At 39.4% G+C, this 20920-nt stretch overlaps 1 protein-coding gene across 2 annotated transcripts in view; it reads left to right on the plus strand.

Annotated features, from left to right (window-relative positions):
* GAB1 (GRB2 associated binding protein 1) overlaps nt 1-20920 on the plus strand; it is a 122721-nt gene that overhangs the window by 85936 nt on the left and 15865 nt on the right. Inside the window, exons 3-8 of one of the 2 annotated variants that reach the window (XM_008685566.2) lie at nt 1146-1371; nt 5311-5912; nt 7123-7208; nt 7400-7703; nt 16444-16533; nt 18241-18334. In XM_008685566.2, coding sequence (XP_008683788.2) covers nt 1146-1371; nt 5311-5912; nt 7123-7208; nt 7400-7703; nt 16444-16533; nt 18241-18334 — 1402 coding nt within the window. The remainder of the gene's footprint in view (nt 1-1145; nt 1372-5310; nt 5913-7122; nt 7209-7399; nt 7704-16443; nt 16534-18240; nt 18335-20920) is intronic. The other variant, XM_040626335.1, reaches the window with a different exon arrangement.

Raw genomic sequence — 20920 nt, forward strand, 5'->3', positions numbered from 1 at the left:
AAAAAAAAAAAAAATCTCAGTTTCAACCCAGGCTTTTCTGTTCTAACATAGACAGTAAACAAATTTGTTTATTCATATATGAACATTTATCTTTTTCTGGACGTATAGTCTTGTATTCCTAATCAGTCTAACAGAATTTTTCTTCTGGGCTTTTCAAAATTTACATGGTTGTGTTAATGATTACAGTGGGATTTTATCTCTTATTTTCAACTTGTGTTCAAATTACTTCACTCTGAACAATTTAGCTAGTTTCATATGTCTTCTCAGAATGTTGTTAAGTGCTTAATAAATTATTCCTTTACTTGCTGGCCCCTTTTGCATGAAAATATTACAGAAATCCAGTAAACGGTACTGGAGGCTATGAGCCGAGGGAAGAGGAGATGGCTTAAGAAAAGCTCTTTCCCTGAACATGAATCCCACAATGAGAACTATTTCTCCTTGGTCTGCTGAGGAGTAGAAAGAAAAGAATGAACAGCAAAGTAAAAATGGGACAAAGAGTGGATGCTTGTGCCTGTAGATGCCACACAATAAAACGGGCCTCCTTGGAAAGTTGGCTTGGCTTGGGAAGCACTTTGGTTTTTTGTTTTGTTTTGTTTTAAAGATGTATTTATTTGTTTGAGAGAGAGAGAGAGAGAGAGAGCGATGGGAAGGGGGGGCAGAGGGGGAGAGAGAGAATCCTCAAGCAGACTCCCTGCTGGGCACGGAGCCTGCTACAGGGCTCAATTCCAGGACCCTGAGATCATGACCTGAGTGGAAACCAAGAGTCAGACGCTTAACTGACTGAGCCCTCAAGGTGCCCCGACTTTGTTTTCTATCGTGGAAAAAAGCTCTCTCTTATGCTAAGATTGTAGAACATCTTCATTGCCAGTAGCCTCCAAACTAAAGACTGTTCAAGGCACAGTTAACCATGGCTTTATTACAGCCTCTGGAAAAAAGAGCCCCACTCTTCAGATCTCTTTCACAACAGCCAATTATTTCCTGTGTAAATGCTGCTATTTAGGTAGTATTTGTTTTAACCGACATTGTCCTGGTTTATCATGCTTTTGTGTGTTTAAACAGTTTATCTCCAGACTTCCAAGTAGCTTTATTTAAGAAAAAAGTCTTACAATGAGATCGACGATGATAGTTACATTTTGGTGTTGCAGACCCTGTGAAGCCACCTGGCAGCTCCATGCAAGCGCCAGCGGATGTACCTTTAGCTGTAAACACAGCACCGCCGTCCACGCAGGTGGATTCGTCCTGCGCCGTTCCACCTCCTCCATATCAGCTGATTAACCTGCCACCGCACCTAGAAGCCCTTGGCATCCAGGAGGATCCTCAAGACTACCTCTTGCTCATCAATTGTCAAAGCAAGAAGCCTGAACCCACCAGGTAAACCGCGAATGCCTGTGTGTGCGTGTTGTGTGTGTGTGTGTGTTGTGTGTGTGTACACTTAGAAGTCTTACCGTTAAACTTTTTTTATTCTGATTTGAAGGCGTAAAAGAAACCCAACTTTATGGGTTTATATTTTAGGCTCACTATGTTTCAGGGTATATTCCTCTAACATTTCTGATATTCAGGAGATTTATTGAAGAAACATGTTCTCTGCTATCTTGGCAAAGAACACTTGTACCTACAAGGCTCTTTTGGAAATCTCTCTCCTGTTTCATAGTCTTTGTTACAGACTCACAGTATTACTTGCTTAACAGATTTCACTGATTTATAAATGGTGATCTTGCTCCATTTCTTATGTGATTGTAAACCAGCCAAGGGTCATCTTTTGTTTCTGAAGAAGGAGAGGAATACCTACTACTAGAAGATTTTGAAAGCAAAACGATTCCATTGCAGTGAGTGTGTTGTGGTTGCTTTGGATCTGTGTGAGAAATTAATTATTCAGGTAAAATCCCAATATAGCAAATTCCATGGGATATACAATTTGGGTTATTGTGAAATTTGGTGAAATCACATATATTGCTATAAAAACTAAAATTTTCCAATCATCGTACCTAGCCATGAAGCAGAGCTTACCGTGACTTTATACGTTTGTAAGTAGAAAGAAGCATACGGATTTCAGTGCTTGCTTGAAGGTATCATAAAGCCTTTCCCAAATCCTTGGTTTCCCCATCATCTCCGTTCCTGCTCCCTTCTGTTCTTCTAAGCTATACGGTATCTTGATTTGATCATTCTTGTCATTTGCTGTTGAGTAATTGGAAGGCCTGAGGTAACAGTGAGAATTGGAGACAGAAAATGTAGATCAGGGAGCCCGTTCCTGCCATTAGCAGCAGTGTGACAACCAGTGATATTGGGGATATTTATGTCTTGATTTGCAATATATAAAAGTAGGAATGAATTGCATAGTAGATGTGAAAGATATTTTTTTAACAGAATGATTGGACATTAAGCATTATTTTTTTATATCAAAAAAGTTGTTTTCATGGAGAAAGTGACTGTTACTGGGCTAAGATCATATGAAGTGCTTGTTCAATTTTTATATAGGATTTGTCAAGAACCACAGTTTAGTTGCTGTGAATTATTCCCTGAGGTAACAGAATACAAATATTCCAAAGATGGGTTTCTGCATATTTGTTGTAATGGGATTTTACCTGTAAGAGCAAAAAAAGAAATCTTTTTATAAATCAACACTAGTTAATAAAATCAAATTCTAACTTGATTTTGCTTGTTTGCTGTGAGTATTTAAAATTACACATTCGCAACTTTGTTACCTGTGCTACTAACTAAGATTCTTTTTTATGGAGATTCACAATTATTTTTCAATATCAACTTTTTAAAAGCCAGCAGCTAAGTGGCAGTGTTCCGTACATTTTCTTTTTATATGGTATCTTTCATTGATCTCATGGGTATTACAGCTTTCCTGTTGTAGTAGAAATTATGCTCAGAGTCCTTGCTCAGATGTATTTAGTATCTGTAGTTTGCAGAAGTGGCAGTTAATTGACAAATATTTAGGAAGTACCCACTACCCACTATGTGCCCACTCTTTTGCTAGGTGCTGTGAAGGTATAGACTAGTTAATTACATAAGCTACAGCCCCCTCAGGTACAGTCCCTTCAGAGTTTATAAGTGAAGCTTTTGAAGAAGTCAGAACATGGAAGCGTTAAGTGTTTGTAGATGATGGCAGGAGAATTGCCTTGCAAATCCTGCAGGACTCAGCTCAGGCATGTACTTCTCTAGAAAACATTCCCCCAAACTTATGGACTAAATGCCAGTCCGAGTTTTCATAGCATCCTGGTTGTGCCTCCTTATCTGTGTTTTATCACAGAATTGGGAATAGCTTGATATTTTAATTTATTCTTCACTAAACTATAAGCTAGTCAAGGGCAGGGAACTTAATACTCATTGTACTTCTAGCTTTTCTTAACTCACTTGTTTGAATTCAGTGAAGTGCAAATTTAAGAATACGTGTAGGTGCATTAGAAATTCTTAGAAGGAACAGTGCAAGTATTTTTAAGATGGAGGGTGAAACACTTCAAAGGAAGAGTAGGATTTGAACTATACTGGTTCCTGTCATTCGCAATCTGCATAAAAATTATTTGAGGGAAAGGCAAGGTAAGAGTGAGGGATGGAAGGAAGCGAAAGAGGAGGAGCGTTTGCCAGAATAGAGGATTCCACTGGGGGAGAGTAAGACATGAGATCGGCGTGCCAGGTGGAGCCAGCGATCGACCTCAGTACCAAGTGGAGTTGCTTGTGGGCTTTTTTCGTTCCCACAGCCTGTTGGGACCCTCAAGAGGATTTTCTCCAAGTAGATGGGTGATCTGAAAACCATGATCTGAAAATAGTGACTTTATAGCAGTATGGTCCCTTGGGTTCATTGGAAGAAGGAGAAACTGGAGGAAAGAAGTCCACTAGGACTTCTTAGGAGGGTTTAGTGGCGTGAATCTATCTGAATGTGAGGTGGTGACAGTGGGAAGAGAACAGGGGAATAATTACTTGGTTAGAAGGACTTGGTGCCTCAGTGGTGGTGGAGATCAAAGAGAATGAATCAAAGCTGAAAGCATTTTGAGCCTCGAGATTCTGGAAAAAGACATTTCTCTTAAAGGCAAGTCAGAAAGGACAGTCAGTTTGAGAAGTAAGGAGTTTGGTTTGGTACATGCAAGCAAGGTAATACCGGGATAACCAAATGGAAAAATATTTGAACAGTTTGAAAATACGGGACTCAGAGATCGGTGAGAAGATGGGAGTTGTCAGCATTCAGTGGAAGGTGAAGTTACGAGAGAGGAGGATTTTTTAAATGGCTCTGTGGTAAAGCATTAGAAGACTGAATTCTGTTGGCTGTTCCCAGGTCTCGGAGACCCAGGGAGAAGGAGCGAGTCAGTGAAAGAAGGGACTAATCCGTGGGGGAAGGGAAATGACAATACTGCAGCCTGGGCTCTGTGGCACCAGAGGCAGAGTGTGAATGAGTAAGTGTGATACACAGTGCCAGGTGTTACGAAGAAATCAGGAAAGATCACACCTTAAAAACACTATTGCAAGTTATTTTTCAGAAGATTAAGGACTTTGGACAACACTCACAGTAGTTAAGGTATCTTATTAACCATTAAGGAAGTGCATGCAATGTGCTAGTATTGTTAGCTTCATTTTGGCTTCTACCCAAATTTTGTGATATTGCAAAAGGCAGAGACTAGAAATGTACCCAAAACATTAAATATACTCTAATGAGAGTTCTCAGGGTTAATTATTGTTTGGAGTTGGCCAGCTCTGTGGCTTGTATTTTGATCATCTTTACAGTACTGGCTAAATGTTTGTTAAAGAAAATTAGTAGGAAGAAAGATACACAAAGCCTTTCAAGTTGCCACCTCCTTGTAGGTCACATTGAATTTATGCAATACCAGGTAATCATTAGACTGTTGGTCTTAGAGAACAAGAGTTGCCAGAGGTAGGCTAACAGAAGAGCAGTGAACCAACTTGATCAACTCTTTTGGCACGAGGTTTCTGCATGCTCTTCAGAGGAAATGCTTTTCCTTGTGTCTATGCCTTAATCATTTACCTTTCTCAGAGTTTTGTATCTTTCTAATTCCAGTGCCTCAGGGATCATGGTTTTACGTGTGGATTTAATAGGGGAGTTGGGGGTGTGGGCCGGTACAGAGCAGAAATTAGGGAGAATGCTTTTGGTGGTTTTGTGGTGGTGGTTTTGTTGTCTGGTGTATAATCATAAAAACTAAGAAACATTCATGCTTTAAATCTTATGGATCGCACAAAAAAATCGAATGAGAAAAAGCCATGTATTTTGATTGCTAAGCTATAAATACATGTATTAAAATGTAGTCTTATGTCTTTACCATGTTTTATTTTCTGTCATTAACAATTTTTATTTAGAACACATGCTGATTCTACAAAATCCACCTCTTCTGAAACAGACTGCAATGATAACGTCCCTTCTCATAAAAATCCTGCTTCCTCCCAGAACAAACACGGAGTGAATGGCTTTTTTCAGCAGCAAATGATGTATGATTCTCCACCGTCTCGTGCTGCGTCTGTCTCTGTAGACTCCAGCCTTTATAACCTGCCCAGGAGTTACTCCCATGATGTCTTACCAAAGGTGTCTCCATCGAGTACCGAGGCAGATGGAGAACTCTATGTTTTTAATACCCCATCTGGGACATCAAGTGTAGAGACTCAAATGAGGCATGTATCTATTAGTTATGACATTCCTCCAACACCTGGTAATACTTATCAGATTCCACGGACATTTCCAGAAGGAACTTTGGGACAGACGTCAAAGCTAGACATTATTCCAGATATTCCTCCACCTCGGCCACCGAAACCACATCCAGCTCATGACCGATCTCCTGTGGAAACGTGCAGTATCACACGCACGGCCTCAGATACTGACAATAGTTACTGTATCCCTACAGCCGGGATGCCACCGTCACGTAGTAATACCATTTCCACTGTGGATTTGAACAAATTGCGAAAAGGTCAGCTCTCACTAACCACCTCACTGTGTTAGAGGTTAATGATAGAAAGTCTGTTTGTCTGAATATTTGTTCTTTGCAGCATAGTATGATGTTAAATGATAGTCCTTTTTTCCTTCAGCTCTGCAGTTACCCACTCATGTAGCGAAGACATCAGATGCTTAGTAGATCGTGGGAAGGGTGTTTGTGCATGCAGCGTGTGCCTGAGTGCGTGTTCTGCTGGAAGGGAGAAAGACTTGGAGTTTTTCACCCCTGAAGAAGTATGGCCTTAGTAATACCTCCCTGCCTCAGGAAGCGTGCTCCCCTCTTTCCTGCTTTCCATGTATCCTGGGTGGGTAGACTCTGCTGGGGCAGAGGAGCAGGAAATGGACCAGCCACAGACCTCTCCAAGCCATCCCTTTCCTGCATTTGTGTGCCGTTATGGCCGCTTCTGTGTCACATCTGCTGGGCTCCATTTCCTTCCTTCCTCGATAAGCACCTTACACGTTGTGTCTAACAAGTATACTCCGTTCCAGTCATGCCATTCTGCTTTTGTTTGGTTTTATTTACTTCTAAGGCTCGGAATCTTCTCTCCCCTTACTGTAGCCACTTCACTTAGTCCTATACCATCTCCTAGAGCTTGCCGAAAGTTACAGACCTTGAGAGGAGAGAAATTCAGTCTGGGTTACACTCTGAGGTTCTTAAAGTCCTAGAAATAGAAGGCCGGAGTTTAAGATGCATATACCCTAAAAACTATGGGCTGGTGTTTCTATATTTTGTGGTAGAGTTACCCACCTGTCCTAGAGAAAATAAAGATTTCATGCATCATAACAGGGAGATTTTACTTAGTCATTCAATACCAATTTCTGATTCTCTTCATGAAGCGGCTCTGTAATCTGATTACAGGTTAGTGAGATATAAGTTAGGCCCAAGGTAGCACAGAAGATGAGAAAAGAGAAGTATTTTTTTCTCTATCTTTAACCCATCTCATCCTGGGCTTAGGCTTTCATTCGCCGTCGAATTCAAATGCTAGTACTGGTTAGCATATTAGTGTTGTCTGTATTTTCTAATGACTTAATGTGCCCATTCGGGATATTGTTCTGTGAGCATCTTTTTAAAAATCTGTGTGTGTGCACGCATACCTGCATGTATGTGTGTAAAGAGAGAGAACAGAGACCATTCTGAGAACTGGTAAAGATGGGGAGAAATGCTGATCGTTTGTTTTCTATTTTAGATGCTAGTTCTCAAGACTGCTATGATATTCCACGAACATTTCCAAGTGATAGATCTAGTTCACTTGAAGGCTTCCATAACCACTTTGTAAGTATAATTGACCTTGGTGTCATCAAGTGTATTTCACTGTCAGGATCTTCACACTCAGTGCCCTGAGACTAAATAAGGTCATGAAATACGAGTCCCCGCAGATCCATATGAGTAGGTGTGACTTACAATTGTGTTTTCCCGTTTGATAATAGTTTCTGTGTAGTAAAAGAAATGTATGTGTGTTTTAGAAAATCAAAAATATATTGACAGTGGGAAGTGTATCAAGTGAAGAACTGGATGAAAATTATGTCCCAATGAATCCCAATTCTCCTCCGCGACAACATTCCAGCAGTTTTACAGAACCAATTCAGGAAGCAAATTATGTGCCAATGACTCCGGGAACGTTTGATTTTTCTTCATTTGGAATGCAAGTTCCTCCTCCGGCTCATATGGGCTTCCGGTCCAGCCCAAAGACCCCTCCCCGAAGGCCAGTTCCTGTTGCAGACTGTGAACCACCCCCCGTGGATAGGAACCTCAAGCCTGACAGAAAAGGTGAGGAGGGCATGGCATAGTGAAGGGGCTGGGGGACGTGCCAGCTTAGCTCTGCACTTGACTGTCATGAAATCCCAAATGGAATTGGGACTAGAAATTCTGAAGTATTTCTTATTACCTCAGTTATCAACTTGTTTTAAGTGCGGTATTGCTATTTGTAGGTTAATCATTGTTATATGTTGATGCCCAGGTGAGATTTCTGTCTCCTGTCTCTAGAGCAGAGGTTACAAACTAAAAAACTTACAAGGTTTGGCAAGGAACAGGAGAAAATTAGGAGAAACTGGAATGCACTTGCCCATTCTAAATGGAGTACCTAACTGCTCCTTGGCTGTAACACTTTTTTGACTTCTGAAAATAATATGGGCAAGTCATCTGATGTATCAAGAGAAGCTGGAAATTTCATTTCTATGTGTATTATCTTTTGATTTTTGAGTTCGATCAGGTTGTTTAATTTAAAAAACAAAAACCAAAAAAACACTGCAGACCAAACCAAACACTTCTACAGGCTAGATGTGGTCTTTGGCTGCTGTTTTGTAACCTCTTCTCCAGAGTATAGAATATCAAATCAGACTAGAGGTTATTAGTGCATTTGACGTAATTCTTTAAGAACAATGAGGCTGCTTGTACAATCTTTCCAGTCTGTCTGTATAACAGCTTCTTTAAAAATGGTTCTGCCTTTGCTGGGATATAAATCCTTCTGGTCTGTTCTTTCATACTGGCCTTCATAAGTAACATTAAATTCTAGGGTAGCATGGTTTTTTAAGAATTCAGTATAAAAGAAACTCCAAACTGGTAATACATACCCAGGTTTTTAAATTTGGGGTTTGAGTGGTTAAAACCCAGACAACTAGCTGTGTTGCAGCATGCTGTCAGTGTGATTTAATCTTGACAACCAAATAAGTTAGTATATTGGCTGTGTGATGAGCTGGCACCATTTCTGGGGAATTCAGCACATTTGAAGTCTCCTGTGCTGTACATAGCTTTTTAAGGGCATGTAATGACTGTGTAAATGTCTCATTAACCTGAGTTTTTAGATCATTAATGTATTTCTAATTAAGTTCCAATTGTGGGGAGCAGAGTCTGAGACTCACTCCGAGTATCTGAAGAAAGTGAGTTTTGTTTTGTTTTGCCTTTAAGTAAGTAAGTAAGGGTGGTCCTGTGCTGAAATGAGAAAGTTACTGGGAACAGAAGCACCCCCAGGGGACCGTCATTTTGCCCTGCTGCCTGCATTTCTGCCCTATGGGAAGTCTTTGCATCTGCATTGTTCTGTCTCACATTCTTTCCTTCCTTTCTGTTTCCTGTCCCGCATCCTCTGCCTGGTTTCTGCCTTCCAGGAGCTGTGGCCGACAACGCCCCTTTGTGGCCTCACTTCTGCCTCCTGGCTCCTTTATACATGCGTGCAACTTCCCCAGCTGCTGCCTCCCTCATTGTTCACTCACTGTAGAGTGCTCACGGAGAGTTTGATTGCTCTGATTTGTCTTTTTACACCAGGCCGTAGGATTGTAGGCCAGCCCATAGATTGGCTGCCGCTGGTCAGCTGCCCACCTTTGGTCTAACAGCTGGAAAGATAGTCATTCATAACCCCCACAGCCACCCAGAGGGCCCCAGCAGCAGGGCTATAATCAGGGATGGTTATCTTAGAAAGGGTGTAAGCATCACAGGCTTTTTATTTGACAACTTTTCCTTTTGCTTCTCTTTGTTCTCATTGGTCTTTAAATCTATTTAGGCATTATTAGTCATTTTCTTTGCATACAAAATGCAAAAGTATGTTTGGAGATGCATAGATTTATAATTGAGTTCACAGGTTGCTGAAGGATTAAGGCCCAAGTGTCATGAACTCTTCGCAATATTGAAATATTCATTTGTAATGCTAAACTGGTTCTTTACTTATTACTTAGTGCACGTGGGCAGCAAATCTCTACTTTTTTTTTTAAGATTTATTTATTTATTTTAGAGAGTGAACGAGCATGTGAGCACATGTGGGGGGAGGGGCAGAGGGGGAGACTCTTCAAGCAGATTCCCCACTGAGCACGGAGCCCCACAGGGGGCTCGATCTCATGACCCATTAGATCACGACGCTTAACCAGCTGAGCTACCCAGGTGCCCCAGCACATCTCTACTTTTTAGCCCCAAATGTAAGTTTGATATCTGGAAGTCCTACATGTATGTGGAGGTAGTATTGTTAGGGTAAGTGTACAAAGCACTGAGTCCTAACTTCTGGTTCCAGGTTGTTTATTTGGTATGTACACTCAGATACAAAATGAACTGAGAAAGTACCCAGAATAGTTTTTGGCAAAATCAAGGAGAATAGGTTTAGCAAAACAGAGGAGGTTACTAAAATCATAGTAATGAAAAAAAATTTGCTTTTCTTTTAATATTGTTCTACTTTTTAAATAAATATGATACAAGAGAAACATGAGAGACTAATTTAGCAAACTTTTCAACTCACTTTAGGAAGTTATGACTATTCAAGAAAAACACAATTGAAAACCCAAATTCAGATCTTGGAGCAGTTTGTCTTTAAAAACTTAAAACTGTAGGGGTACCTGGGTGGCTCAGTCAGTTAAGTTTCCGACTCTTGATTTTGGCTCAGGTCATGATCTCAGGATCGTGGGATCAAGCCCCACGTCTGGTTCCACACTCAGTATGGAGTCTGCTTAGGATTCTGTCTCCCTCTCCCTTTGCCCCTCCACCACCGCCATCCCCCTGCCCCTGTCACGTGCTTGCTTACTGTCTCTTGCTAAAATGAATAAATATATCTTTAAAATAAATAAATAAAAATAAAAACATAAGCTGTAAAACAAATGTCTTATTTGGTCATGAAATTCTTTACATGCATAGCATCAGATAAGTCTGTTTTACTTTCAAATTTTGTGACATCAGATACATGACTCAATCTTTTCCAGTATCTCTTATTAACTATACCTCATAATTAGCAAACCTGATTCTATCAAATATGACTTGGTTAGTTTCAGAGCCCAAATAACTAGTTCAACACCCAAGGTAACCAGTTTTTGTGATTGTCTTCTTTGGAAGAGTCTACAGTAAATGAGTGACATTCTAGTCTTGTTTATACCCCCAATTATAGATGTCAGCTGCTGTACTTAGTAGTACAGATAAGTTTTTCAAATACTTCTCAGTAATGGAAGCTTCAGAAATGCATAGATGTTCTAAACACTTATGTTAAAGGTCTTTTCATGGACCCTTTTGCCCATCACCCCACTTGGTGGTAGCTATATTTTCACTCCTACTATTTCTGTCACGATAGTATTTGTTACGAACCAAGTTTTGTGTATATTAATAGAGGAGAAAAGCATAATTTACATATAGTGTATTAAATATAGGAAAGCAGATGAGTCCTTGTAAATGCAGGACAAACTGTTTTGATTGCTTCAACTGAAAGTTACATTTTAATTGAAAAGCAAGTTTATAAAGTTTTGGAAACTTCTGTGAGATATCTATCGTGGTTTCTCTTAAAGTAAATCATTACCTGAATCTACTGTATTTAATGACTGCACTAATCTAGGCCCCCTGCCCCCATCCAGGCTCCTAACATGGCGTGGCAGCCATTTGAGCCGTAGATGCTGTCTTTCTACTTTGTTTGGCTTTGTCCAACCACGGCTTTCTGCAGTAGTTCTGAACATTGGTTATTGTATTGATTTTGAAAAAGCAGTGCAAGTTTACTTCTGGTGTTTTGTACATTAGTCGGATTAAAGTATCTTCAGGTACACCTCTTCACTTCAGTATAGGAAGCATCCAGAAGACCAGTCCGGACGAGCTTTCCTGGATGGGTCTTTTTGACACAGTTGACATATTTGCTCTAGACGTTTTTTCAAGAGATCTTGTGAAGTTTTCGAATGTGATTAAAAGTTAACATGCTTTTTATTTCTATTTTTCTTAATTAACATGCATTTGAAAAACCACTTTTATACTATAGTAAATGTTTGGGAGATGGATGAATGGCAGTAGTAAATATAACTAGATTTTAATAAACAAGTATTAAGTTTGAATCTCAAGTCAGATTTTTGGTTTAAAGGAAATGCAAATGGGGTACATTTATGGGGTGCCTGGCTGGCTTAGTCAGAAGAGCATGTGACTCTTGGGGCGCCTGAGTGGCTCAGTCGTTAAGTGTCTGCCTTTGGCTCAGGGCGTGATCCCGGAGTCCTGGGATCGAGCCCCGCATCGGGCTCCTCTGCTGGGAGCCTGCTTCTCCCTCTTCCACTCCCCCTGCTTGTGTTCCCTCTCTCGCTGGCTGTCTCTCTCTCTGTCAAATAAATAAATAAAATCCTAAAAAAAAAAAAAAAAAGAGGAGGTGAAACCTATCTTATTAAAAAAAAAAAGAAGAGCATGTGACTCTTGATCTTGGTCAGGGTCTTGAGTTCAAGCCCCAGGTTGGGTGTAGAGATTACTTAAATAAAAGCTTAAAAAAAAAAGAATGGATTGCATTTTTGTAGCATAGCCTTTACGTGCAGATTGTTTCTCCTAAATATTCTTTACCTTTCAATATACAAGTATCATTATTATATTCTTCATACAGTCAGACCATTAAAACAAGTGTAAAAGTTTTTCAGTATACCACCTGGATTAATTTTGGGAATTATCAGAGGATAATAATGTTGCGAATTATCTTCTTGTTTCTTGCTTTTTGAGATGCCTAATGGAGATAGTATAATCTGTAAAACTGCAGAAGAGTAAATAATTTAAGCTAAGTTAAACCTGTAGTAAAACAGAAAGTAAGTCGTCCATTTTGTGTTGAATTTATGTAAGCAGTACCTATGAAAATAATACTTGATAGTGTATGGACTTTGCAGAAGAGATTGCCTCTGCTTATTTGAAACATGACCTCATGTGACTGCCTTGACCATATTTGGGATGATCAACTTTTGAAACAACGCTCTGTTGCTCTTTTCTTCCCACTTGAAGGACAAACAAGAAAGTATGATATTGATGAGATTAAACACGACTAGCTTTAAGGGAACTGCAATTCATCAACATAGATTTCAGGGCCTACCAATTATAGGATATACCCTTTGCTAGGCCTTGGGTTCCCAAACACGGGAAGAAAAGGTGGCTTCACTGAAGAAGCTCCCTGTCTAGTGGAGGAGGTAGAAAAGTAAACACATTATCATAATTGGCGTGGAAGGGGCTGTTGTTGAGGTAAGCTCTTGGCACTGTTATCAACGCTCCCCTGAGGAAAGTCTGAGAGGGTGAATGGCAATTAAATAATGGGGGGGGGGACGGCAGAGGATCTTTTAGAATAAACAGCATACCCAGATCCTTTAAAAGAGGGCAGATGGGACTGGCTGAGTTGTGAGTGGGAGGGAGGAGGGGAGCAAAGTATGAATGGGGGAAGAAATGCCAAAGGCCTCGCAGGTGCCTGATCCTGAGGGTGTTATAATCCATGTTAATGAGTTTGGGCTTTATTCTGAGTACACCATTAAAGGGTTTTATGCAGGCAAGTAACATAATCAGGTTGGCCCCTAGAAAGCTCGTTGTGAAATTTAAGGATATGATAGAAAACAAACCTCAGAGAGTGCTTTGCTCAGTTTTCCAAATTCTTAAAGCCTTGGTTTAGAAATGATCAAATGAGGAAAGGCATAATGGAGCCCCCTTCCTGGCTTGTATTGGGTCCTTCAACTTGGGGGCTGACCATGGTTTTTAAGGTCTTGAAGGCATTTGCTGTGTAGAGGGAGGTTATTTGGCCATATACAGTGCGAGCCCATCGCTTTCAGAACAACAAACCGGGTCAGCGAGGTCCCCAATAAAAACAGGAAGATGTTAAGAAAGGACTTCAGACTTGCAGATTTTTTATTTTCTTAGGTAAATGAAAACAGACTATTATACTGTCATAAATATAAATTAAAATTTATAAAGTAGAGATTAGAGAGCAAGTAGAATTTAGAGTGACTTGTAAGAGATCTGCAACGGCAGCTGGTAATGGAGGAAACAAAGCAGGCGTGTGGCGAGTCAGAGGAGAAATTGCATTTTGGAACATGCAGTGTGAGGGCCTGCAGAACAGCCAAATGGGGTGGTCATGTAAATGTGTAGGTTAGGATCTCCAGAGGAAGATCTGAACCGGAGATGAAGATCTGTCAACTTGTACCCCAAATTAGGGAGCACGTCACATGATCCAGAGATTGACGTCCATAAGGGTTAAAGCACAGTAGGAATTTCGCCAGTCGTCAGTGCTCTCTGCTAAATGAAATAATGTTGTTTTCTTTGTTCAGATGTAGTCTGGCTAAAGCCAAGTTGTAATCTGCCTTGGATTTAAAAGTTGAGGCTTGAATGAGTTCCTCTGTTTACTCTCAGAATTTGAGAATCAGTGTATCTCCAAAGTTGGTTTATTTTTGCCTTTACTTTATTATCCTTGTTTCTTACTCTTTATTTTCACCCTTTTTTTTCAACAATCAGGAAAACATTTAAATATTTGCCAGTAGACAGTAGAGAAGACAGGGTCAAGACAGGCGTACTAACACCTTGGGGCCTTTTTTCACCTTTCTCTCCTCATAAGTAGTACTGAACCGTCATTCGGGTATGACTTTCATCTCTGTCTGGAACATCAATGTCAAATTGAGTTTGGAGGGATATAAAGAAATAAAACTAACAAGATGTCTAAGTGATTCGGTACGATTCAGTGCCACACTTCCACATTGCGCTTTTGGTCCCAAAATCAACCTTGAGCTTTGCATGGAGTGGAAAATACATATAAATTTTATAAAAACACTTTAAAAACCTCACCTGATTCGGTATTTTTGTATTAGGAAAACCAACGAGTACCCTTGAGAGTGCTTAACAGGTGGAGTTGGTTTGAAGAAGAGATGATCCATTCAGGGTCGGGCAGTAGAGGATGACGGCAGGGAGCTGTTGGACAAGGGAAGGATGGAATTAGATCACAGGCAGGTGGGGTTAGGAGTCACAGGGCCTTGAGTATTTAACCACAAACATAGGTGAAGATACCAAGGGTGTAAAGTTGAGAAATGCGGAGGGTGACTGCTAGGGGAGGGGCCCAGTGACAAATCGGGAGGAAGCCCAGAGCTAAGGAAAGTGGGTCTTTCAGAAAAGGAGGAGGGCAGAAGACACATTGAGGGAACGCCAGCAAACCAGAAGTCTCCCTGAAAAGCAATTATTAAACTTCACGTCACTCACGGACCAACTACCTGCGGCATTCAAGTAGATGTAAGATCTCGAACTGAATTGAGCAGTTCAAAACTGACCTCTAAACACTGGTTTCCTAGGATTTTTGATTGCCCAAAGAGATAGAGAGGTAAAACAGTGTGGACAGCACAGGAGCATACACCAGCAGGTGCGAGGCAAGGGGAAGCCTTCATTTGACCTCTAAAATCATTGTTGTGACCCAAGCAAGTCACTTAGCCTCTTTCGTTCTTCAGGGGTGTCTTATCCATAAAATGAGGAAGCTGGATTTGTGCCTTTTAGCTGTAAAATAAGTGTATTTTTCTGTAGTAACCCTTACCCTTTGCCTCTTACTTTTTTTGAAGGGAAGTACATTGTTTTGGGGAGTTGATAAAAAGCTGACCTCCTCCGTTGTTTTTAGGAAAGTGCCCTGCCAGCGTGGGCCCTGGATAGGGATTCAGCATTAGGGGTAGGAGTACAGCCCCAAATCTCGTCACTCACATTTTAAACTAGACCTGCCTCATTTCTGAATAAACTCAATGTATTAATTGCCTAACTTAGAAAATTGGTTCATTAGAGAATTCTCACGTTTTATAACCTAGAGATTCATATTTTAAGAAACTATTAACCTTCAGTAGATAAGGTACTAGATATTGGCATTTAATCAGCAAATTCTAATTTTGCCGTCTAATAGATGTCGACTCCGTTTTGTAAATGCCAAAAAAGATGAAAATTTGGTGCCATTGAGTAAAAGAGCAGTTTAAATTACTGATTTAAATGGTACTGCTACTCTGGCCTCCAGGCTTCCTCTGGGAAAAAGTGAGCCCACTGTTGGATGTTAACCCTGTACTTTTCATGAGGCTTTTCAGCAGCACTTGTATGTGGCAGAGAGTAAATGAAAAAAAAAAATGAGGGCAACTGGATTTATGTCTTCAAATACTTACATCGAAGCTAGACAGTGAGCAGTTCCAGAATCAAGACATCTAATCCTTGCAAAATGATGTCACCGGGCAGCTACCAGTATCCAGGGGAAACAAACAGTGGTCTTGGTTTTGATCTTGGATTAGCAAACATCATAGCATCAACCTGCTTCTCTAGAAGGGCTTTTGGTCAGGAGGTCAAGAAGTAGTCAGATTAAGGTTTTTTAAATACCTCCATTAAATTAAGAAAGTCATATTATAGGGAAGTAGGCCTTGGTACTTTCTTATCAGACTTCAAAGAAAAGAGATGGACTTTGAGGTCTGACTGAGGTATTTTATAATTTTTTATTTGATCCAGTTTTCTAAGGCATGTTAGAAGATCACTAACATGGCACATGTCTTTCCTCCCTTCCCCCAAATAAAGATAACCACTAACCAGTCTGGTTATCCCACTAAAACCTTACCATCTCTTAACACTTGGCTTGTCACACTGTTGCATGAAGCTTCTTCCTTTCCCTTGTACTGAGCATGAATGATATGTAGCAATATTGAAATAGTCTCCACAAACAAACTTATGTTTATGCTTTTGAGATGTAACATTTCTGCTCAGGGCTCTGTTGCTTTTTTACAGAATCCATTTTTCCAATTAAAAAATAACATATTAAGAGAGTCTTCTTTTTACCAATTAGGTCAAAGTCCTAAAATTTTAAGACCCAAACCCCATGGTTTAGAGCGAACTGATTCACAAACCATAGGTGACTTTGCTACAAGAAGAAAGGGTATGTACTTTAGTACCGCATGCTGGATGGGGTATTGGGAATTTATTTATTTTGTGATGGTTTTTTTCTTAAAAAGTAAAGGAGAAGAGCCTAAGTACCACTGCTGTTGTAAATAAAGCTTCCTAGCACGTTATTTCTAAAGTGAATGCTTCCCGGAATGTGTGTCTTCCCATTGTATCTTTCCATAGACACAAGTCTACTTGTTATGCCATTAACAGCAGCATGTTAAATTTGGTAATACGTGATGTTTAGTCTTGTCCTTTTGCATTATTCTCTTAACCTTTTGGACATTGATACAATGTTTCCTTTAAGCTTATGAGCTACTTGTGAGTTCCAAACGCCTCCTTTACTTCCATATAATGTGGTATGTGTTCTGTTCTGAGACAAAATACAGAATCACTTCCCATGGATTAATTATTTTATGCCATTACTTAGAATTTGACAGCTAAACTGCCTTTAGCCTTTGGGTTTCAAAAAAGTGAAACATAAGGGTTAAAGAAATACGTTCACTAAGCACAATATTCTGTGTCTATTTTGAGTGTATAGGTGAGCAAGATTTAAGCTCAGACTTAATCTAGTCTTCAGAATATCACTTTGAGTATTTTGTTTTGAATAGACAAAAATACTTATAAGCCCCAGTGAATCTACATAGTCCTTTAAAATGACCACCTATTTTATAGTTTGATGGTAATTATAGTTCATTAAAAGTATGAGTTGAGTAAAAAAGTATGTCCATATATGGACAAAGACTAGAAGAAGGAAACCTAGAAAAATGAAAATTTTTTCTTTGGAGTGGCAGGATGAAATGTAACTTAAATATTTACCTAATATGTTTAAATAGTCTCCTAAATTATAATTAATATTAACATTTAGTTTCAGTTCTTTTGTTCATTTTGTTAATGTCTGAAAAATGTTTCATTCTTGATTTTAAGGGCTGAGAAAGCTCTGTGGTATTTACTAGCATGGTAATTGTCTATTGTAATAATGAGGTAAATAAGCAAAGTCAAATCAAGCCAATAAGAATATTAGTGTTTATTATTATTTAATTTGATAGAGGATATTGTTGGTTAAATAAGCTAAAAATTCAAGGTAATTTTTAATAATGGCCTTCTCTCAGAATTGAGTCTTAAAATATTATTATTGCTTTCTTTTATTTGTTTTCAGACTGGGCTTGAATTAATTTAAAAGATTTGGTCAATTCTTTTTTCAGTTTTTGATTTTAGCAAAGTTTTGTATTTAATACTTGCTATACATCATTTTATATATATGGGTGTGTAACTGATGCTTGAGTGTTGAAGAGTAGAAATGTTTTTACATAGAAGATTAAAGCTCCATATTTGGGGATAAAATTATTTTTTTAAAAAAGGAACTAAGGAAATAGAAGTATACATCAAGTCACTAAAGGAATTGGGTCATGTTACCCTTTCTTCTCGTTTAGTTTATTTTCATAAAATATTAAATTAAGAAGCAACGTGTTTTAATAGAGCTTTAGACTTTGAGTCAACAACCATGAAACATTATTGGATTTAGCTTTTGTCACTAAATCACGTAACGTCCATGAAGCTCGTTGCATGTGTGAAGCAGCTGGTGTTAGGTGTACTCTGGCTATAACGTATAAGGAGAGAGAGAGAGAGAGAGAGTGAGGATCTTTTTTTTGTGTTCCAAATTTCTGCATACTGAAGCCTCTTTTTCTTTCTTTCATTTCAGCCAAGCCAGCGCCTTTAGAAATAAAGCCTTTACCAGAATGGGAAGAGCTACAAGCCCCAGTCAGATCTCCCATCACTAGGAGTTTTGCTCGAGAGTAAGTCTTTGTTTAAATTTTGTACCTTGATTGGTTGATTGAGTGGTTCCCGAAGTATGGTCTGGGAAGCCCCCCTTTTTGGGGTTCTGTGAGGTCAAAACTATTTTTATTAAGATGCTAAGATGTCTTTTGCCTTTTCCACTCTTGTTCTCTTAGGAGTATTTGCTGGAGTTTTCCAGAAGCTACATAGTATTTGATCATATCCCCGAGACAGCTAATAAATAGAATATATTTGTGTACTTTTGTGGTGTTTTTTGTTTGTTTTTATGTATAAGTCTCTTTATTTTTTTTAATTCAATTAATTAACATATAATGTACTATTAGTTTCAGAGGTAGAGGGCAGTGATTCATCAGTCTTATATAATACCCAGTGCTCATTACAACACATACCTTCCCCGTTGTCTATCACCCAGGTACCCCATCCCCCACCTCCTTCCCCTCCAGCAGCCCTCGAGTTGTTTCCTATGATTAAGAGTTTAATGGTTTGTCTCCCTCTCTGATTTCATCTTGTTTTATTTTTTCCTCTCTTCCCCTATGATCCTCTGTTTTGTTTCTTAAATTCCACATATAAGTGAGATCATATGATAATTGTCTTTCTCTGATTGACTTATTTAGCTCAGCATAATACCATCTAGTTCCATCCACATCCTTGCAAACAGCAAGATTTCATTTTTTTGATGGCCGAGTAGTATTCCATTGTGTGTGTGTGTGTGTGTGTGTGTGTGTGTGTGTGTGTACCACATCTTCATTGATCTGTCCATGGGCATCTGGGCTCTTTCCATAGTTTGGCTATTGTGGACATTGCTGCTATAAACATTGGGGTGCAGGTGCCCTTTCGGATCACTACATTTGTATCTTTGGGGTAAATACCCAGTAGTGCAATTGTTGGGTTGTATGGTAGCTCTATTTTTAACTTTTTGAGGAACCTCCATACTGTTTTCCAGAGTGCCTGCCCCTGCTTGCATTCGCACCAACTGTGTAGGAGGATTCCCCTTTCTCTACATCCTCGCCAACATCTTTTATTTCCTGACTTGTTAATTTTAGCCATTCTGACTGGTATGAGGTGGTATCTCATTGTGGTTTTGAGCTGTATTTCCCTGATGCCGAGTGCTGTTGAGCACTTTTTCATGTGTCTGTTGGCCATTTGTATGTCTTCTTTGGAGAAAAGTCTGTTTGTGTCTTATGTCCACTTCTTGATTGGATGATTTGTTCTTTGGGTGTTGAGTTTGATAAGTTCTTTATAGATTTTGGATACTGGTCCTTTATCTGATAAGACATTTGCAAATATCGTCTCCCATTCTGTTAGTTGTTTTTAGGGTTTTTTTTACTGTTTCCTTTGCTGTGCAAAAAATTTTCATCTTGATGAAGTCCCAGTAGTTCATTTTTGCCTTTGTTTCCCTTGCCCCTGGAGATGTGTCTAGGAAGAAGTTGCTGCGGCCAAGGTCGAAGAGTTGCTGCCTGTGTTCTCCTCTAGGATTTTGATGGATTCCTGTCTCACATTTAGGTCTTTCATCCATTTCGAGTCTATTTTTGTGTATAGTGTAAAGAAATGGTCCAGTTTCGTTCTTCTGCATGTGGCTGTCCAGTTTTCCCAACACTGTTTATTGAAGAGACTGTCTTTTTTTCAATGGATATTCTTTCCTGCTTTGTCGAAAAGTAGTTGACCATAGAGTTGAATCCATTTCTGGGTTCTCTGTTCTGTTCCATTGATCTATGTGTCTGTTTTTGCGCCAGTACCACACTGTCTTGATGTGTATAGCTGTGTAATAGAGCTTAAAGTCCGGGAGTGTGACGCCACCAGCTTTGGTTTCCTTTTTCAGCATTCCTTTGAATATTCAGGGTCTTTTCTGGTTGCATACAAATTTTAGGATTATTTGTTCCAGCTCTGTGAAAAAAGTTGATGGTATTTTGATAGGGATTGCAATGAATTCCTCTAGGTAGCATAGACATTTTAACAATATTTGTTCTTCCAATAACTTGGAATGTTTTTCCACTTCTTTGTGTCTTCTCAATTTCTTTCATGAGCGTTCTATAGTTTTCCATGTACAGAACCTTTGCCTCTTTGGTTAGGTTTATTCCTAGGTATCTTTTGGGTTTTGATGCAATTGTAAATGGGATCGACTTCTTAATTTCTCTTTTTTCTGTCTCATTGTTAGTGTATACGAATGCAACTGATTTCTGTGCATTGATTTTATGTCCTGCCACTTTACTGAATTCCGGTATGGGTTCTGGCAATTTTGGGGTGGAGTCTTTTGGGTTTTCCACATAGAGTATTATATCATCTGCAGAGAGTGAGAGTTCGAATTCTTTGCCAATTTGGATGCCTTTTATTTCTTTTTGTTGTCTGATTGTTGAGGCTAGGACTTCTAGTACTATGTTGAACAACAGTCATGAGAGTGGACATCCCTGCCATGTTCCTGACCTTGAGGGAAAGCTGTCTTTTTCCCCATTGAGAATATTTGCCGTGGGCTTTTCATATATGGCCTTTAAGATTTTGAGGTATGTTCCCTCTATCCCTACACTGTGAAGAGTTTTAATCAAGAAAGAATGCTGTACTTTGTCATATGCTTTTCTGCATCTATTGAG

The sequence above is a fragment of the Ursus maritimus genome, unplaced genomic scaffold, assembly GCF_017311325.1.
Source record: "Ursus maritimus isolate PB19 unplaced genomic scaffold, ASM1731132v1 scaffold_11, whole genome shotgun sequence".
Classification (NCBI taxonomy): Eukaryota; Metazoa; Chordata; class Mammalia; order Carnivora; family Ursidae; genus Ursus; species Ursus maritimus.